The following is a 20,112-nucleotide window of genomic DNA, read 5'->3' as shown; positions in this document are numbered from 1 at the left end:
AGCAGGCTTGTGTCAAAGAGCCAGGCAGTTACTGTCCAATCCAAGGACACTAAAAAATTCAGTGGGAAAAGGGAGAACTACTTGTGTCCTGTTTTATAGGAGAGACTGTGCTCATGAGGGTGAACCTGCTTGCTTCAAAGAACAAGATCAAGTCCAACATCTGCACTAACACAGGGAAACAGACAGGATCTGTACATCAAGAACTTCAAAGCCTCGAGATTTCTCCAAATGTTTTATCTTCCCCCTTCCATTCTTCAAAACAAGGGCAGCAGAAGCCTTTATTTGACCAAGAGAGGCTGAGTATCCTTCACTCTCATGAAGACCAACAGAGGTTTGGTCTATCCAATAAAGAGGAAGTCTGTCATGGTCTGGTTTCAGCTTCCACCTTCATCTCCTCCAAGTATCCAAAATGGACTCCCCTTCTTTCCCACACAGAATCATGGAATTATGGACTGGTTTGGGTTAGCAGGTACCTTAAAGACCAACTTGTTCTACCCCCTGCCATGGGCAGGGACACTTTCCACTAGACCGAGTGGCTCCAAGCCCCGTCCAACCTGACCTCAAACACTTCCAGGGATCGAGGGGCAGCCACAGCTTCTGTAGGCAGCCTGTGCTGGGGCCTCACACCCTCACAGGGAAAATTTTCTTCCTAATACCCAATCCAAACCTTTCATCCTTCAGCTTAAGGCCACTGAAATTCAATTTCCATTCTATGGAAACTAAATGAATCAATCAGTCCATATACCTTAAAAATTAAGTGCAGAAATATGTATCTGGAATATATATGGAAAGTGAGAACTATCCCAAGTATCAGAATCAGGATACCTGGATAAATTCTCACTTTGGGCCACACATGCATCAATCAGCTTGCAGTAAAATTTTTTACAAGGCTCTCCACCTGTGGGAAGTTCAGTTCAGGAGGTTCCTTGTGCCATCCCACACTGTTTCAGCCAGTATCATCCTTGATTTCTCCATCCACCAATGCTTGGACTGCAGCAAAGGACTCAGCAGTCAAACCAACCCAGAAAACACTTTCTTCTCACCATTCTATTGATGGACCTGGAAAACATTGCCAGGGTTCTCCCCCCACTCCTCATCCCTCCTTTTTTTCCTGCTGGACAATCACAGGTGCCCAACAGCTCTATCCTGCCCCTACCTGAATAGAAGCCCTATTGAAAGGCACCAAGAGCTCTGTGTTCCCGCAGTTTAATATCCCAGCCCCGGCCCAGCAGACACTGCCTCCTGCCAAGACAAACACCTGGGACCTGCAAGGGGAGGGGGCAGCTTCTGGAGACAGCCCTCCAGTCTCAACTTCTTCAGGAGTGGACAGAGACATGCTTTTATGAAAGAGGTGCTGCCTGGTCTGAAAACAGCGATTCAGCCCCAAAACACTGCTACCTTTCACCTCTCTGTTGGCTTAAGGTGGGTTCAGTTGGGTGACTGTGCAAAACCTGCGTCACACCTACCTGCTGCTCCACTTTCCACCCAAAGGCAAAAAGCTTTTGGAGTTGCACCCAACACTGCTTGATTTATTGGAAGAAAAATAAAAGCAAAGAAGTATGCTTTGCCTGCAGCACATTTCCCCCTGCCAGCCTCCCCCAGAACTGAGCCACAGTGGGTGGACACTGATTCTAAGTTTTTGTAGCTCCAGGGTTACCCCTTCAGTTCCTTGGGTGGATATTATTTCCCATGCTGCACAGGTTCCACATTTTGGCAAGAATCAACTGACTCTCTGGGTTCCTTTCCAAAAATCCTCTAGAAACTTCTCAACTTGTTGAGTTTGCCCATGATGCCACTCTTCAGTTTATGCCAGTGCCTCAACATCCTCACAGGAAGGATTCCTTCCCAATACCCCATCCAGCCTGGCCTCTGTCAGCTGAAGGCCATCCCCCGTGTCCTGTCACCCCAGGCCCTTGTCCCAAGTCCCACTGTGCTCACCCAGTCCAGCAGGTCCCTGTGGCAGGGAAGGGAAAAACATGCAAATGGACATAACTTCCCTCCTTCCACATCTTCTGCATGTTAAAGTATTCATGGTCTCGACATACTCGGCATATGAAAAAACACCACACATTGGAGGAATGCTGGAAAAAAATAATATTGCAGCACTGTGCACATCTTGGAGAAACAGATGTTGCTGATCCAGCTGCTGGGTGCAAACAGAGGAGGTTTGCAGATGGTATTCCTCTTCCTCCTCCTCCATGGATGGGCCTCCAGTCTCCATGGAGGTGTCTGGCTTTGGGAAAACACCATGGTTTTGGGGTAAACCATCCCCTTTTACTAACCCTCCAGCTCCAGTACCCTTGGAGTGCTTCCCAGAGGAGCAAGCAGAAATTCCACAGCCCACTTTCTATCTCTGGAAGATCGGTGTGATGTAAAATCCATGTTCTAGGCCATATTTCATCCTGGCCATGCATCTCAGAATTAAAGCAAGAGCTCCTGTATCATTTTAGGCTCCATCCTTGAAGAGTGTTGAACACAGGCAGCACAGGGACTTGACAAATAAATTATTAACCCAGCACCAGTTGGGTGACCAATCATTAATACCAGATTTTTAAATTAAAAAAAAATCTTTTGCCAAGAGAAGTCTTATTTGTTCAGAGGATTCAGAAACAGATGAAAAGGTAGGAATGTTTAATATCCTCTTCCAGACCATGGGCAATACTAAGAAGGCTCTTAGACAAGCTCCTACTAAAATACTGGAAATCATCTGCCCACAGGAAGTCTCTCAACATACTAATTGATACCACTTGAAGGAGCAAGAGGCATGTGGAAGAGCCATCAAATTAACCAAATTCCCGTTGAATTTACACAGAAGAAAAGAAAATGTCAGCATTTACTGGGTCACTGCACTGGACTGGAATTAAGTTTTTTAGTCTCCTCTATAAACATCCATAAGAAAATTCCTTTATGCAGAAATTTCTCATGCTTGGTTTTGATCCAAATTCTGGGTTTTCTTTTTCCCCCTTTCAGAAAATCGAAGAAAACTCAATGGAAACCCTTAAGAGTTACACAAAAGCACAGAGAAAAAAACAAACTTTGATTTTACGTGGAAAAATATGTCTCTCCTTTTTCTTCTTGGAAAACCTACTGGGATTCATTTTAACAGCAAACTGCCGCATAGAGCTGGCAGGCCAAAGGCTTTGTCCTTAAAGAAGGAACTGTGGGTTTAAAATATCAGCTATTCAAGAGGGAAAAGTATGCATGGAACATGCTCAGAGCAGTCAGGCACATCCCCAGTCTCAGCAAATCTCTGTAGAAATATTTACCGAGCACAAGTTTTGTCTTTGTGTCAGCTACAGCAGATCTTTACTGGGAGCTATTTCATGGAGAAATGGTACAGGAGACAGCAGATGTTGCCAGTTCTGCAGTAAACCTGGTGTTTTCCCAAATCCAGAAGTCATGGGATGCCACCAGTCATAGATTCCTCTAAAATGTGGAAAGGAAAACAAAAAGTGAGAACATCTTATCGTCTTCAGAGAAGGGGAAATGAGAGCTTCAAGTGCTGAATACTCCAAAAGTATAAAGCAAATAAATAATGCCAAAATGTGAAGATCCCATGATGTGGATGTCAGCAACACCATTTCTACTGTGGCACACAAAATAAATACTGATTTATCTGCTGCCTGTACACAACAGTCAAGAGTGACGCTGCAGCATCACCACCCTTCCAAGGCAACAGAAAACTCAGCCCAAACTATGCAGGAGAGGAATCATCTCCTCAGAGAGAAGTCAGAGGAGCACAGAAAACTGATGCAGCTTCCTCTGAACAGAAATACTCTGGGGATCAAAAGCTAGGAAGCACCAAAGCTAGGAATACTCCCATCAAACTAGCTTTAGATTGGTTCTACATCCTTGCACAAAGGAAAAAAACCCCAAACTATGGTAAAATCTCTCAAAGGAAAAGGAGAAGTAGTTTTACACCTTTGGTTACGCATAAACCAAGAAAGGCAATGACAAAGGGATTTTTATGAGGTAGGGAAGCTGATTTAGTGTTGCATGGCTGTAATTTACTGACGTTCTCAGCCAAGCAGCAGAAGCACTCAATGAAAACTAAGTATCTATTAAAATAGAAGTGAAAGCAAAGATTGGTTTAAGGGGAACAATAGTGCTGCATTTTATCCATCATTTCAAGAAGCTCCTGCTGAAACACAGGGGCCAGAGATGGAACCAAGTGACTTTTCTTTCCATGACTCTTTCAAAGCCTGGATGGGAGCAAAATGTTCAGAGTTGCAGCATGACCCTGAGAGAAAACTAAGAACAGGAAAGAGTAGAGCAACTCTTTTTCCTCAATGACCTGGCACAGTATTTTCTCTCCAGTCCTGCCTACTGCCCCTTTGCACACATCACACCATGTGCCCTGAAGGTTAAATTGCAGATCCAAGTACATCCAACACTGGATAAACATGGACCACCAAAAAGCCATTGCTGAATATGGCTCCTGTACCTCCACCCAACCAAATGCAGTCACAAATTCAGCACCACCATCACCAGATTCACTCCACCATCAGTGAGAACTTGGAGAGAGGCTACAAGGATTGAATGTTGATAACCCTGGCTATTTCAGTATCTGTTTACTTTCTTTTCCTGGGACACACACTTTGCCACGGGTGACATGTGGAGGCAGGACATGAGGAATGAGAGCCCAATTCATGCACTGTAGGTGTGTCATTGAGGGTCCACACAGGTTTATACAATCTGGGATTTGTTACTGAAACCATGAAAAAGGGCTGTACTTAGTCATTTTAATAAGCTTCTGCTATTTTATAAACTGTCAGCTGTGAGCCTCCAGGAATGAAAACATTTAAGAAGCGTCTGCTGTTTTGGAAACAAAGAGGGAAAAATCCAGAAAGGAAATTGTTTGCCCAAGTGCCCTAAAAGCAGTGTTTTGTGAACATGCATCACCAGGACTACAAGGTGTGATTAAATAACAGCTACAAAAGACATATCCAGAGCAGTACCCAACCACCAGCCCTTTGTTCCAAACCATTTTTAACCACACTGATCCGTAACAGCAGTTTCAGCCCCTAAATATATTGCTTAAAAGGAGGGATTACATGTAAACCTGTGCTTTGCTGTACAGAAGAATTTTTCAACATCAGAAATAAACTATAAATAAAAGTCTGAAGTTGTGGCAACGAAAGTGGAGATTTTTATGGAAAGTCTCCAGGCAGACTCTCCAGCTGCCTGTTCCTAAACCCCTTCCTAGAGGATGCTCTCCTCACCTGGCCTCGCCCACACTAGACTGTCAAGTTTCTCAATTTACCTTCAAATATTGTCTCCAACCTAAAGACAGAAAAAAAGAGACTAATAACAACCCAAGTCTCCTGAGCACCATATTTTCTACTCATGGCTATGTGCCACGTCCACATTTTGCCCAGCCTGGGGTGGTTGTTAAATTCACAGTTCAGGTGTTCTGGGCTATTCCTGCTGGTTGTTCCAGAGGCCCCACAGGGAGGTCCTTGTTTTCTAGAAGGCACTTTAGGTGACAACACAGGTCACTCAGATGCCAGCCTGGACTCACTGCATCTCTCCTCAGCTTGGAGGGTGAGGAATTATGAAGAATGGTCAGAACACATGGGATTGATTTTCCTTTCATCTTTACTTTCAATTATCTGACAACCCGCTGTCACCTGCTCCCCAACAGAGGATAGAGACAAACAGCACAAGTTTAATTTGTTACCACAAAGGGCCTACAAACACTTCCTATGAGCCAAAAAGAGCTAAACTACCTCCACCTTTTTGGACACATATAGCTCAAAGTTGCATTTATAGTGCCCAAAGCCTCATTTCCCATGTCCAGAGCTCCATTTCTATCATTCAATCAACCCTCAGGGTCCAAGACACATCTTGAGTGTCTAATCCCTCATACATAGGATCTAAATCACACTTAGACCTAAGAAACTCATTTTTGGGTCATGAAGCCTCATTTCTGGAGTTCAAAACTTTGTCTCTAGGATTAAAAACATCATTTTTGGGGTACAAACCCTCACAAGTTCCAAACATCCCTTGTGAGGTATAAAGGCTCATCTTAAGGGGCCAAAGCATAATATTTAAGGCACAAAGTCTGTCTTGGAAGGTAAGCAGGAGCGAGAGGAGGAGACACAAGGGCTTGGAAATGAGGCAAAACTGTCATTAGACCAGATCTGGCTATGTTAGAAAAAATTAATAAAAACAAACAAGAACAAATAAATAGAGCTGGAGCAACCGTCTGCATAAACTTTGACTATGAAGTAAGGGTGAAGGACTGATTTGCTTTGAGTGATAAATTTCAGGGAGAAGAAAACCAGACCTATGAAAGATCTTCTAGTTTAACATCTTGCACTATACTGACACACTTCTATGCCCATCGCCTCCCTTCTCAATCAATGCTCCTCCCCTCTGGGTTTTACTCCAGCAGCCCCCACTCCCAAATGAGGGAATGCATTTTCCCAAGTTTCTGGAGTCCCTGAGCTTTGAGAAATCCTCTTTCCTATGGATTCCTAGGGCTGTGGGAAGTGCTGCATGGCAGAGAGGTGACAGGGATGGAGTCCAGCTGCAGCCCATCAGGCCCAGCTTACCATGCAGCCAAGCACAGTGAGCACCAGTGCTGAGAGCAGGCACAGCAGGTCACAGGAGTTCATGGCAGGAGGGAATTACTGTGGGAAGAGCACAGTAGGGCAGGGGAGCAGGAATATGGGAGTGTTAAATCAGCCTAAGGCCCCACTGCCATCTGCCAGAGCAGCACGCAGCCAGAGCAGCTTCATCTCCAGGGTCTGTCCTGCCATCCTTCTCCTGGGGGTCTGTCCTGCCTTCCCTCTCCTTGGGCTCTGTCCTGCCTTCCTTCTCCAGGGTCTGTCCTGCCTTCCTTCTCCTTGGGCTCTGTCCTGCCTTCCTTCTCCTTGGGGTTTGTTTTGCTGTCCTTGTGCTTTGCCCTCCCACAAAGTCCTCGATGACCAGATGTCCCCTTTACCACAGCTCTCAGCCTGGACTGGAAGAAACCTCCAGGCCTGAGGGGACAGTCTCAGTTCCAGTCCCAATCCCAAACTCAACAGGAGTTTCTGATGTTTCTGAGTTTCCACAACCAGATGCTCTGCAGCAATTCAAGTGTTTGTCTCCCAAATGCTATTCCAAAACACTGGGCTCAAACACCATCGGCTCCTAGAAAGATGTTTCCCCATTTAGGAGCTCTGTCTTGCCAGCTTGGGGGAAGTCATGCTGAAACAGTACCTTAGAACCAGGACAGGAACAAGAAATAAGTCTTAATAGCTCAGTCCTGATGAAGCAATGGTAATAAAAAAGGATTTGAAGCAAATCAAAATGCCCTGAAACTCCTTGGATCCCATAAGCCCCAACTCCTACAGATTTTTAAAGCTTTTCCTGAACCAAGTTTAGAGCCTGTGCAATTATCTCCAGTCTGAGATACTCCAGCCTGTATTTCCAGAAGTTTTGCCAAAGGAAAGTAGCTGTGAACATGCACAGATGTGTTTCTTCACATCTCCATATCCTTGGAAAAAGGCATGGCAATAAGCAAGTGAGGAATAATCTGTCACAAATGACAGATCTAAGCACGTTTGGGTATTTTTTTAAATTCTTGATGGTTGGTCTGTCTTCCAGGATTCCCCTGCTTTGGCAGCTGAACACTACAAGGCAGGCAGATTCCTGAGCATCTTCCACTTGCAAACAGCTGTACTTCCAACAACCACATGCTGCCCTGGGCTTGAAGGCCATGGAATTTCAGCAAACCAAAATACTCCAAATCACTTCCAACAAACAAAAAAGAAGTCCCATTTTACTTGGAATCTGAAGTCAAAGATTAAAGGCTTATTGTCCTGGGCCTGGCCCTTTCCTTTGAAACAAGCAAGGTTTCTGGGAGAAACAGAAAACCAGCCCTGCCCCTTGGGATGGCACAGATGTGAGCACAAACCAGATCCCAGCTCCAACACAGAGACACACATCTACAGGAACACAGTCCAGACTGGAAGTACAAGCTAAAAGCATCACACACCAATAACTGCTCAGAGTTTGTCACAAAGGCAGGAAGCTAACTGAGAAACTGAGGTGATTTTCTATACATTAACAGGTACAAAGTGTTTTAAGACACTCTTTCTAAATGTTAGGCTTGCTGCCTTCTCTCTGTTTACAACCTAAACCATTTGTAGTGTTTTCTTGAGGCTGGCACCTTGCACCCCTGAAGGATTCTGACCATAAATACTGCTGGTTTGACCAAACAACAGTAGAAATACGCACCAGCATTCCGACACACAGTGAAGGAGACAAGAGGCATCTCCTCTGTGACTAATGAAGGGTTCTTCTGCCATGACAAGTGCAGGCACATGCATGTGGGATTTTTAAATAAACAGGGTCATTTCCAAGGGAGATTAAGCAGATGTGAAAATAGGAATTTGCAGAACTGATGGCAGACAGACAACTTCCATTGCAAAAGCAGATATGCAAACTATTTCAAAACAAAAGCATTCAAGTATTTGGGGGTTTAAATGTAAGTTTAGATTCAGGAAGAGACTGCTGGCAAAATCTCACTTTGCTAGTGCAAATGCTGATTATTCCACATATTTACTATCAAACAATCAAAATTTAACACCAAATGCTCTTTTTCTCTTACGATATCCAACTTCTTCTACAAGTTATACACTGTGCAAACTGCTACCCTGGTGCTTCCCTCCACTTTCTCTCCACAACTTCAGAACCTAGCTGGCTGCTCTGGAGAGTGTCTAAATTCCTTTGAAGTCAAAAACAAATCCCTCCAGCACACACATGCCCCTAGAATTTCTCACTCTTATTCCAGTTTCTGTTAAGCCATATTATCTCACCCCTCACATCTTTAGGATACACTGAGGATTCTGGCTGGGTTGAGAGACACACAGTACAGCAACAGAGAAACCAGAGACAGTAATTGCAAGTTCCTTTTGCTACCCTGGGAGATGCTGGGAGGAAAAAAGGATAAAATAACTCATCAGGATTATTTATTTCTTTCACACTCACATGATTAGAGCTCCAAGAGATGTTAAAACAGTGAAGGTCGGAATAAACAGAGAGACAAGAGTTACCCAGGAGCATTTACCCACACTCATCAAAGTAAAAGGCCATGTTCTCCTGCTCCAGTCACCAAAACCATGGGAAGCACATGGGATGTTATGGGAAAAGAGGGACACATTCCAGTAGATCAGGTTGCTCCGGACCCCATCTAACCTGGCCTTGAACATTTCCAGGGATGGGGCAGCCACAGCTTCTCCAGGCAACCTGTGCCAGCACCTCACCAACTTCAGCAAAGAATTTCATCCCAATATGCCATCCAGCCCTGTCCTCTGTCCCTGTGAAGCCACTCCCCCTCCAGGAGTCCCCCTCTGGCTTCCATTACCTGAAAGCACAGCACAAGCAGCTTGCCAGCCCCACAGCAATCTGTGCCAGAGCTACACTCCCTAATCTCATTCCATTTAATCCAATTGCTTGTCTTCACAACACAACAGCTTCACTCAGGCTTACTGCCAACACCCAGCTGCCAGGGGCTCATCCATCAGAGCCATTCCACTGGAAGCTCCATCTAGCCAGCCAGGGGTCTGCTTGGCCTTTGTAAACACTGCCAATAGATCCTCCTCAAAACTCCCCAAAAAACCCCCAAAACACACCAAACTAACATTGGTTATCACCTCTGATGCAAACACTACCAGTATTTCCTTTCCTTAAGCAAGGGAATTCAAAGAGTTTTGGTCTGAATGGGGGTTCTGAGCCACCTCTGCAGTTACTCCTCAGTGACTGCTGCCACGGCTGAGGTGGGAGCTTTCCTAGCCAGGACTTATCTCCAAATGGAATCAAATCATGACCACGTGGCAGCTATAGGAAGTGGGAAAGACACTTCCAAGAAAGGATGCTTGTTGCAGACTTCTTCACATGGTTTCTGTCTCAAACAGCAGGAGGGCAACCATGACATCCATCTCCCTGGATGTGGCAGGCATGTTGCACCAGTGACAGAGCACAAGGTGGGTATTGTTGGCCTTCACTGCTGCCTGAGCAAACCAAGGAATGGTGTGTGGGCACCAAACATGCCCAGCCTTTCATTCTGGGATTTGGGCATCTGCTCAGCCACAGGGAAACCTGCATGTTCACTGACAGATCGAAAACAAACCTGTTACCCCTTGCTCAACTCTCATATGACACCTCCTGATGAAACAAAACTGCAGCTAAGAGAACAAAAAGCATGCTCACTTTATAAAGAACCCTTTAAAACTTAATGCTGCTATTCTTGGATAACAGGGCAGCCCATCATTTCCGTACCTGAGAAGCAAAGAGGGATTATTTGGACACCAAATTCTAAACTCAGTTAAAAAAAGGTCACCTTTTAAGTCTGAAAATGTCTTCATTATTCATTTTCCTGTTTGTAACACCTCATGCAAATAAAAAAAAGGAAACCCAACAACATGTAGGTTTCAGTTCCCTCTCACATACCTGAGATGTTAAGAACTTTGCTTATCAACCTTAGAGAAATTATCCCAAAGCAAAGCAATAGGGCATTAATATTTTCTAAGAAATAAAGTTCCATAAATGACGTCACCAGGAACGTGTGGTTACAAGCAACAAAAGCTGTGCCCAGAGCGTGACAGGAGACACAAATGCCAAGAAACCAGCCTTACCAGCCCATCACAGTTGCTGATGGCCACGGCAGCTCCGGGGATGTCTGTGATGTCCCCCACGTAGGCGCAGTCGGTCCACAGGGGCTCTCTCTTCCACAAGCGCTCCACAGCGCTCCCGGTGCGAGTGGCGTTGCCAGCATCACTGCCAGAGTCCTGGTACCACTCCACCACGGCCCGGGGAGCCAGCAGGCGGCTGTTGGGCCTCAGGCGCAGGTGGAAGTCCCTGCCGAAGGCGCTGACGTTGAAGTAGAGCTGGCGGGGGCCGTGCGGTGCCTCGCGCGCCCAGCGCCGCTGGCGGCCGGCCGACAGCACGTTGGACACGTAGCTGCCATCGGCCGCCGTGCTGATGGGAACCACCAAGCCGTAGGGACTGCCCCTGCTCCAACGCAGCTCTGCCAAGAAATGCACCAGACACCACGGCACAGTAAGGTCAGGGGCCTGGAATGAGCCCAAAGACTGAAGGACCCCCCCGCCTCACATCTCCCCTTCCAAAAATCCCATTTTAGGATTCCTGTTTCAGCTACGCACGTGTCACTGCTCCTCTTTTATCATGGAATCCCAAAATGGTCTAGTTTGGAAGGGACCTTCCAGAGCATCCAGTTCCAAACCCCCTGCCAGGGGGAGAGACATCACCCTCCACTATCCCAGGTTGCTCCAAGCCCCCGTTCAACCTGGCCTTGGACACTTCCAGGGATGGGGCAGCTGCAGCTTCTCTGGACAACCTATGCCAGGACCTCACCACCATCACAGGGAAGAATTTCTTCCTATCAATTGCTATTATAAGACTGATTTTCCTAAAAAATAAAGAGAAAAGCCTGAAATATTCGCTGACATTTATCAGGGGAGTTTCCTGTTTCAGGCTTGCCCAACAGGAAAGGCAAGCCCCAGGAGAGGCACAGACCCTTCTGAATTCTCCTGTAAGGAATGCCACATAGCTCTGTTGCACACCTGACACAGATCTTGCTTCTGTGTCAGGACTTCCATCAAGCTTTTGAAAATGAAGAGCCAAGCTTGGTTATAAGCACAATTTGCATACCCATTTCTCAGGAAATAGAAACAGGGAAAAAATCCAGCAGATCACATGCTGCTGATAAATTAATCCATGTCAGCACTGGTAAAGGCAGTAACTTTTCCTTCTACAAATCCCCCTACCTAGCAACTTGCTGCTGCCTTTCCTCCGAGCAACAGAGATCAAAAACTATGAATCTAACTATTAAAAAACCTGACACAGATCTGCACAATTTTGAGCCTAAATCTTGCACTTTAGTGCAGCTGAGAGAAGCCATAAACCCAGCAAAGCCACATTGTTTGTAATCAATCCTGCAGAAGCTCAATGGCACAACCCTCAGCTAAGGCAACAAGTCTTCAAGTAATTTCACACCACTAGAAAACAAATCCATTCAAATGAGTTATCTTTTCAGTGAGACTTCTGTAATCTCGCAGCAATCAGGATATTCAGTGTCTGGTTTTCAGGCTGTAAGGGAAGAGCCAGGTCAAGCTGTGAGCCACGCTTCTGCTCTGAATGGGTCAAAGTCTAAGCCTCTCTATTTGACTAAGTGAGAATTAAAAAGACATCTTCCACAAAAATAGTTATTCCCTACTCCCTTCTTCCTGGGAGAGCTGGTGAAAGCAGTAGCAGAGTGATATTACTGACAATTTCATTTGAAAAGCTTCAAGATCTGATAGCTCTGATATCAGTGCCCAAGCGCCACTGAGAATTCCTCAAATAAATATACTTAATTAAGTGAGCTAAATTTCACCTGCTCCCAGTGTGCATCACACTTGATATGAGAACCAAATAGAGGAAAAGCTCAGCAGCCAGTTCCTCTCTCCTGGTAGCAAGGGCTGCGGGTTTTAAGAGACTCACACATTCAACAAGTACCTTCAGTAAGAAAATGTTCCTAATGGCTTCAGGGAACTGTTTTTAATATTCTTCCAGCCAGTTACTGAGGAATCTGACAGAAACACAATCTATGGTACTAGTAGGATGCACACATGTAAATTCTCGCACTATAAATATCTTACTATACAAATTCTGTATCCTAGGAATGTGAAAAGTCATTTCCAAGCCCGTTGGTACCCCACATCCTACAGCCAGCAGCCACAGGGTGAGTTTCAGCAGCAGCAAACTCCACCTATTTTGCCATACACCCACAAGATCAGGTTCTGTAACTGGCATCCTAACTGGGTCATTATCCTTAGGATAATTCCCATTTTAAACACTGGGAATTCTGCGCAGGATTGTTAATCTGTCTCCTTAGAGAAGGGACCAAATTAAAACTCTAAAGTCATTTTTATTAATTAGACACCAGGCCATGCCCAGGAGACAGAGCTGCTGGGTTGTACATCCTAACTGGGTCAAAGTAAAAACACAGATCTCCCCATTCTTGGTGCTTCAACACCAGGATTTCATTCCCAGGCTGACATTCCATCTTCTACCTCGCTGAGATTCCTCGTGGCTTGTTTTCCTTTTTCTTTAAGCAGGACTTTCAGTGCCAGAGACCACAGTCTGGTGATGGAGTTCTGTGTTCACCGCACCGCTGAGAATCTGCTCTGCACATCTTGCAGCAGAATTCCCACATTTCCACAGGCTGGGGGGAAAAACCTGGCTATTTGGCTAATAAGAGCAGCCAGCTAGCCCCAAGAAGGCAGGAACAAAGGGTGGAAAATAACAACTGTCAAGGTTTTGAGTCAGTGAAAGCCTTTTCCAGAGTCTGTAAATGCTGAGCTAGAAGAGGAAATGCCTTTTGTTCAAAGGCAATTAAAATTAAATGGGACATGACTGAATCCCAGCGACATCTGAACTCCTCTGCTGACTTACATTACCCTTTTTCCACAAACTGCACGCTCTGAGGAAATGCTATCCCAGCTGTAGGTGTTCCCTTTCCTAAGTTAAAATTTCAGGGCGATCTGCTCTGCTAATTCAAAGCTGACAGTGCTGATCAGACAAGAGGAAAAGCACTTAACTGTAAATTTTCTTCATCCTTTTTCTAATCTGGCCTTAAAATGCCACTCCAGTTGCACAATGTTTAGGTTGAAAGGAAGCACTTAAGAAGGAAGAACGCATTCTTTCATTTTGTGCCAAAACATAATTAGCTAGAGAATGCCTCTGAAGAGAGCTATCCCGGCTTTCCTTCCCCTCAAAACCTGGTGAAACTGCAAAATTAACACTATTGCCTCACAAGAGCTGTCCATGCACTGTACAACAGCTGTGCTCAACAGAGGCTTGAAAATCCTAGACTTTTTACCACAGCTGTTCTAGTCACTCAGCAAGGTGATGCTTAATAAAGAGAGGATGCTGTGGAGACAACTGGAACAAGCCCAGCAGGGGTTTTGCCATGACCCTTTTCTGCTTCATTGTTGGCTGGTGGCTTCCAGAAACAAAAGAGCAGTTTTGGTCCATCTCAGCAACCTGGGTCACTCCAGAACTACCCTTTGCTCTCTGTTTGGCTGCCTTCAGGTGGCAGGAATGCCCAGAAAGAAGTAGAAGACAAGAAAGGGGGACAGATTCCTTGAGAATTTCCACTCAGCTCTGCACCTGAAAAGGGATGAAGCTGTGTGGGATCTGGAGATGGTAAGCTGGATGAATGAAAGCAAGGAGAGAGGCTGATGTGGGACACCTCTCTGGTATCCTCATTCCTCTACTTCACTGTCACCTGTCCCAGGGATGCAGACAGCTCAAGAGATTGTTGGTGTGGTGTTTTTTGCAGCCTCTGCACAGCTCCAGGTGTTTTGCAGGTAGCTTCCTGCAGGCGGTGGGGCCCAGCAGAGTTGTGCCACAGGTGTCTCCCAGAAGTGGCACTGAGCAGGGACAGAGCTCTGCTGTGTGGGAGGCCAAGGTGCAGCACAGCATCAGCACCTTCAGGCTGAGTGACACACAAGGACTCCCTCCTGACAGCTCCCAGGCACTGCAGCACTCTGTGCATCAATGCAGGCAATTAAGTGTGCTAACTTGCTATCCCTGTGATGATGTCTAACAAAAATAAACCCCCAGGCGCCTTAATTTCCCTAGGTGACTTTTCAGGCTACAAGAAAAGATCAGCTGCTGTCAGGAGCCAGCCCTGGGCCTACACAAAATACACACCACCAATGCAAAGCAATACTTTGTGGGACTCAGAAGTAGGACAGTGCATTTGCAGGTTTTACCTCCAAGTCATTACAGCTCTCAGCTGAGTAAGCCATGGTTTGAAGTTGTGGCTGCCACATCCCTGGAATGGGGCTGCGTTGGAGGGGGCTTGGAGTGGCCTGGGATCGTGAAAGGTGTCATTGCCCATGGCCAGGGGTTTGGAATGAGATGATCATACAAGTCCCTTCCAACCCAAATCATTTTGGGATTCTATGGTTCTGTACTTTTTGAATCAGAATCTACAGGATCAAATTCAGCCCCAAATATTCCTGACTACAGCAGTGCCAGGGCCGTGGAAGAAAGGAAGACGTTAAAGGACAAAAAGTTATTTTCCAGATTCAGGAATTTTGTACTGTGTAATTTAAAAGACACATTCCTATATAGCTTATGGTTTCTGAAATTCAAATACAATCCATTTCTCATGGAAAGGACTCAAAATAAAAGACAGGATCAGCATACCACTGGAAAAACCATCTGTTTGCCAGGTAGCTTTAAATGTACCTCACTGTCTCTGTTCCCATTATTCACTGATCACAGCAGAAACCAACCTAAGCCCAGAAGCTCACAGTGCCAGAACTGAAGTTGAGACAAGACCTCCAAAATTCACAGAAATGCCTGAAATTCTTTTCTGAACAAAAGCTGCACCAAAACCTCAGGGCTAGAGGTCCAACAACAGCTGGAGCAGAACTGCCTGGGGTCCATTCCCACTGCAGAAGAGCTCCAGAGAGCACTCGTGTGCAGAGACACACACTCAGTACTGGGATGGTCAAAGACTCATTTTACACTAAGGGAAGGAGTACATAGAATGGCATTCCCTGCCACTAATGCCCTGGGAATGCCAGCTTCCACATCCTTCCAGTACCCCTTCCATCCTGTGGAGCACCCAACTGCCAGTTACTCTAAATGAACACAGATCTCCTGAAATTTACACTGTGGGTGCATCCTCCCAATTAAAGGAAGCTTCCTCTCTTTGGGAAGAGTCCTAGAGACTGAAGTCTCAGTAAGAAGCATGCCGTGGGCACACAGAGGCACATTTCCCTTCAGCTCCCTCATGTGCCACCGACCCTGAACTCGCTGCACAGCACCTTCTTACCCAGGTCTATCAGTTTACAAGGCAACAGTCAGCAGCCACAGATTTTCTAACTTTGACTGGTTCGTATTTCAGAAGGGAAGCACAGACACATAAAGATGCAAAACCGCAGCACGAGAGGGCATGCAAATTCAAGCCATGCCACGTCACTGCAACTACAAACCCTTCTGGGTGGCAGTGCTGGGGGGTGCACAGGGAATGCTTGCCTGCATACAGATCACTTCTCTAGAAATAACTACCCTTTGAGCTAACTTCTTTTATTTCTGTCTTGATAGCAGAAATAATAGCTAAAAAGACTTACCTCTTTGGATCTGCTGTTCTTTACCAGCCTGCAGAAGAGAGAAGAAACACATGCACAAAGTTGTTAGTGTAATTACTATGCAATGGGGAATGGCAGAAGGCTGAAAAATCACTTTGTCTGTTCTGCACTATTTTGTACATTTCTTCATTTGATTTCCAGGGATGGCAGTTCTTTCTTAACTGAATAAACAGCTGTTCTCCCAATATACTAACAGAGACCACAGCAAGTTTAACAGAAATAGAGCTGCTAAGCAATCTTGATTCTGAGTGACCAGTTCTATACGTTGTGACACTGTGCCAAAAAGTAAGTTTGGTGGCCAAAAAGGGGATTTAACAGCAGGAAAGCGATGAGCTCCAAGAAGCACGGGTGCTCGGGCAGAGAGGAAGCAGTGAGCTGACAGCTTTTTGTATCTAGGCTAGAGAACAGGAAAGCCAACTGGACCACAGTGACCGCAGGGACGGTGGCAGTTATCCGAGCACGGTCAGCTCACTGCCGGCTTGGTACTTGCTCTTTCAGGCATAGGGGACCTAGGGGCAAAGGATCCAGAAGGAAGGGACCCAGAGGCCGCCGCTGCGGGATCCAGCCCGGGCCGGGGATGCCGTGTCCGGTTCCAGGCTGCTTGGATGCAGCGGTCCGCAGCACGGCAGAGAAACGAGAGCCGCCCGTCCATCCCAGCCTCTCCTCGCCCCGGGCCGGTACCGCCCGCGGACCCCGGGGCAGGGGGGACGAAGGAGGACCCCGGGGGACAGCGCGGAGGGCAGGGGCGGGCAGGGGTCCCCCCACTCCCCCTCTCCCTCACTCACCTGCCGGCCGGGCGCAGCGCGGGCCCCCAGGAGCGCGGCTGCCACAAGCCACAGGGGCAGGAGCACCATCCCGAGGCGGCCGCCCGCGCCCCGGCCCCGGCCGCGCTCCGCCCGCTCCCTCCTCCTGCCGCTGCCTTCCCTGCCTCCGGCGGCGGCTCCCGGGGCCGGGGCCGGCTGGGCGGGCGGAGAGGCGGCGGGTCCCCCGCGCCGCCTGTTGCTGTGCGCCCGCCGCGACCCGCGGCGCTGATAAACCCGCGGCGGCTCCGCCTCCGGCCGAGCGGCGCTCCACGTCAGGCACGGCCCGGCCCGCCGGGGAACCGCCGGGGAACCCGCCCGGCTCAGCGCACCGACACACCGCGGCACAGATCCTATCGCTGTGCTCCTGCTGCATCCTCGGCGCTCCCCGCCCTTGCTCCATGCGCCTGAAATCCACCGAGAAACAACTTTCCTGTCCGTCCGTCCATCCATGCATCCATCCATCCATCCATGCATCCACACATCCATCACGGCCTGCATCACACCCTGGCAGGGACTCCCAGAACATCTCCCCAGCTCGGGACCACATCCTCAAGTTCCCATACTAACCCAAGGCAGACTGCAACAGCTACAGTCTTTAAATCCCAGAATGGTTTAGGTTGGAAGAGACTTCAAAGCTCATCTCATTCCAACCCCCTGCCATGGGGGCCAATGGGCCAACCCCCATTCAATGCGGCTGCTTCAAGTCCCCTCCAACCTGGCCTTGAACACTTCCAGGGATGGGGCAGACACAGCTTCCCTGGGCAGCCTGTGCCAGGGCCCCAGCATTCTCATGGTAAAAAGCTTCTTCCCTATATTTAACCTAAACTGACACTCATTCAGTTTAAAACCATTACCCCATGTCCCATCCCAACAGTTCCCAAGGGTCCCACTAGACTGGAGTCTGACCACAAAGCCATTTCTCTGCCCACCAGCTGGGAACTCAGCACACAACACAAAAGGAAATGGTGCCTGGCCTGGGCAGAACCCAAAATCCACTTGCACAGCACCTTCCACAGACAGAAATCTGCACTAGCACACTCTGTACACCTTCACTTCCCCAGAAGATGCCATGCAGTTGAAGCTGTGCATAACCAGTTGGTAACAGACGCCAAGGGGGAAGAAACTTTCCAGGAGGCAGAGATCAGCCACTCCAATATCCTTGAACACCAGCAGTGTTCAACTGAGCCTGAAATTTTTCAGGGTCAAAATTAGCCAGCGTTACAAACATCTGCATCCTAAAATCCAATTAAAACCCATTGTATTGTACCTTGTGCATTACCACTCCTGTGAAACATCACAACCCACCACTATCAGTTTCTGCTGGCCCCACATAGCACAAACACGTGATCTGCTGCTGCTAAATGTTCTCAGAATACATGTGACAGCTTAACTAGAACTTTTAAGTTGACCTCCCTGCCAGAAATCATCTTATCAACATGAAAAAGAAAATACTGGTTCTACTAAATCAAATTGCGTCAAAGCGACACAATTAAAGAGGAGGAGAGCTTCGGTCTTGATTTTCAGGAGATACCTTGAATATTCCAATCACAGCAGCCCTGCTGTTTCAGAGGACACAGGTCTTGAACTGCATGATTTTCCCTCACAAAGCAAAAAAATAAAAGGAATTTTCCTGAGAGAGTGGGAATGCATCTGTTATTACAAGTGTACAGTGATTTCTGCACCTAAAACATGAAGCAGCCTGCCACATTCAGGACCAGCAGCTGCACAGAGCCATTTCTGGTTCTGGGAAAGCCCAGAATCGGAAAGGCTCAGGAGCGGTAAAGTGCCAGCTCCATAATTCTAAATAAAAGAGTATTTCACTTACCATGCAGCTATTCTCCATTTTAGTTCCCTCGTGGATGTTCACCAGGCAATGTCCAACCTAACTGCACATGGTTCAGACACTGAACACAGGCTCCTTGTCTGTAATGTGACACACCTGTGTGCTGCAAACCACCTGTTTGCTGTGGGGTGAACGATGAACGTGCACAGTCCCTGTGTTTGTTCAGGGTAATTCCAGGGGCACTTCAGGGAATCACAGAATCAGACTGGTTTGGGTTGGAACAGACCTTAAACCTCTTCTACTTCCAACCCCCTGTCATGGGCATGGACACCTTCCACAGGCACAGCGATACAAAGTCCTGGCCTCTAGTAAAGCTGTTTCTATGCTCTTAAAAACATTATTGCAAGTGTTAAGTCTGTGACCGCCTAAATTATTAAACTGTGCCAAACTGGCTTAAAAAGTTCCTAAATGTCAGAGAAACCAGGATACACAACAGACAGAGTTGGGGGCCAGGGCAGATACTCTGTTTTGTCATCAACCAAAGGCTTCACAGAATTGTAAGAAAGCAGAAATAAAGTGTTAAAATTAGATGCCCCATTATTTCCAATAAGAAACCACAGCAAGTGCCACTCCTGTAACACACGTAAATCAAGGCAGGATTTGAGAGTTCAATTTAAAACATTTCTCATCTCCAGCAGCCCAGTTTGGCACACTATTACCAGAGAAATCATAGATTTCTTGTGTGTATTTCTAGTCTGTTACACATACATATGCATATATGTATTTACATATGTGTATACATATATAGAGCTGTTAAAAATCTGTCAGGCATTTGCAATTCTAAAATCCCTCAGACAGGCTTTCTGCATCTGTGCAACCTTGGCTGATGCACGAGACTGACAGCCACAAATATTTCATGAACCCAGACTGGGGCCTGAAGCAAAGAGGCACTGAGCTCTGTCTGGAAGGCTTTGCACAGGGCCAGAGGGAGGATTTGGCAGGGATGATACTCAGGGGAGTAAACATGGCGGTACCTGATCTGGAACATAGTTTCTGTGAGGTCCCACATCCTCTCACAGCAGAGGTGTCTGCAACAAAACAATTTCAAAGTCAAGCTTAATTGGAGCAAGAATTCAAAGGATTTGAATTTAAAGGATATTGCTTCTGTGGAACCATGGGAAGTTACTGATCAGGAGTTCTTGCAATGCTATTTAATCCAAGCTTCAAATATTCATTTTTTGGGACAAGCCCCTTGTAAACTCAACTATAACATCTAGCAGGAATATTTATAGTTTAACTGAACTACAACACCTAGGAATAATAGCTATCATCCAGACAAATCCCAGTCTTCACTGGTCCTGTCCAC

The 20,112-nt window shown here is 46.8% G+C and overlaps 1 protein-coding gene across 1 annotated transcript in view; it reads right to left on the bottom strand.

Moving 5' to 3' along the window:
- ADAMTS3 (ADAM metallopeptidase with thrombospondin type 1 motif 3) overlaps positions 1-17,014 on the bottom strand; it is a 55,992-nt gene extending 38,978 nt beyond the window's left edge. The window contains exons 1-3 of the mRNA XM_058803553.1: positions 16,946-17,014; positions 16,143-16,170; positions 10,626-11,017 (exon numbers count right to left, since the gene is read on the bottom strand). Of these exons, the coding sequence (XP_058659536.1) occupies positions 10,626-11,017; positions 16,143-16,170; positions 16,946-17,014 (489 nt within the window). The remainder of the gene's footprint in view (positions 1-10,625; positions 11,018-16,142; positions 16,171-16,945) is intronic.
- Positions 17,015-20,112: the final 3,098 nt, after the last annotated feature.

Source organism: Ammospiza caudacuta, chromosome 4, assembly GCF_027887145.1.
Source record: "Ammospiza caudacuta isolate bAmmCau1 chromosome 4, bAmmCau1.pri, whole genome shotgun sequence".
NCBI lineage: Eukaryota > Metazoa > Chordata > Aves > Passeriformes > Passerellidae > Ammospiza > Ammospiza caudacuta.
Note: the sequence above shows the minus strand (reverse complement) of the source record. Positions and strands in the feature narration are given on the sequence as shown.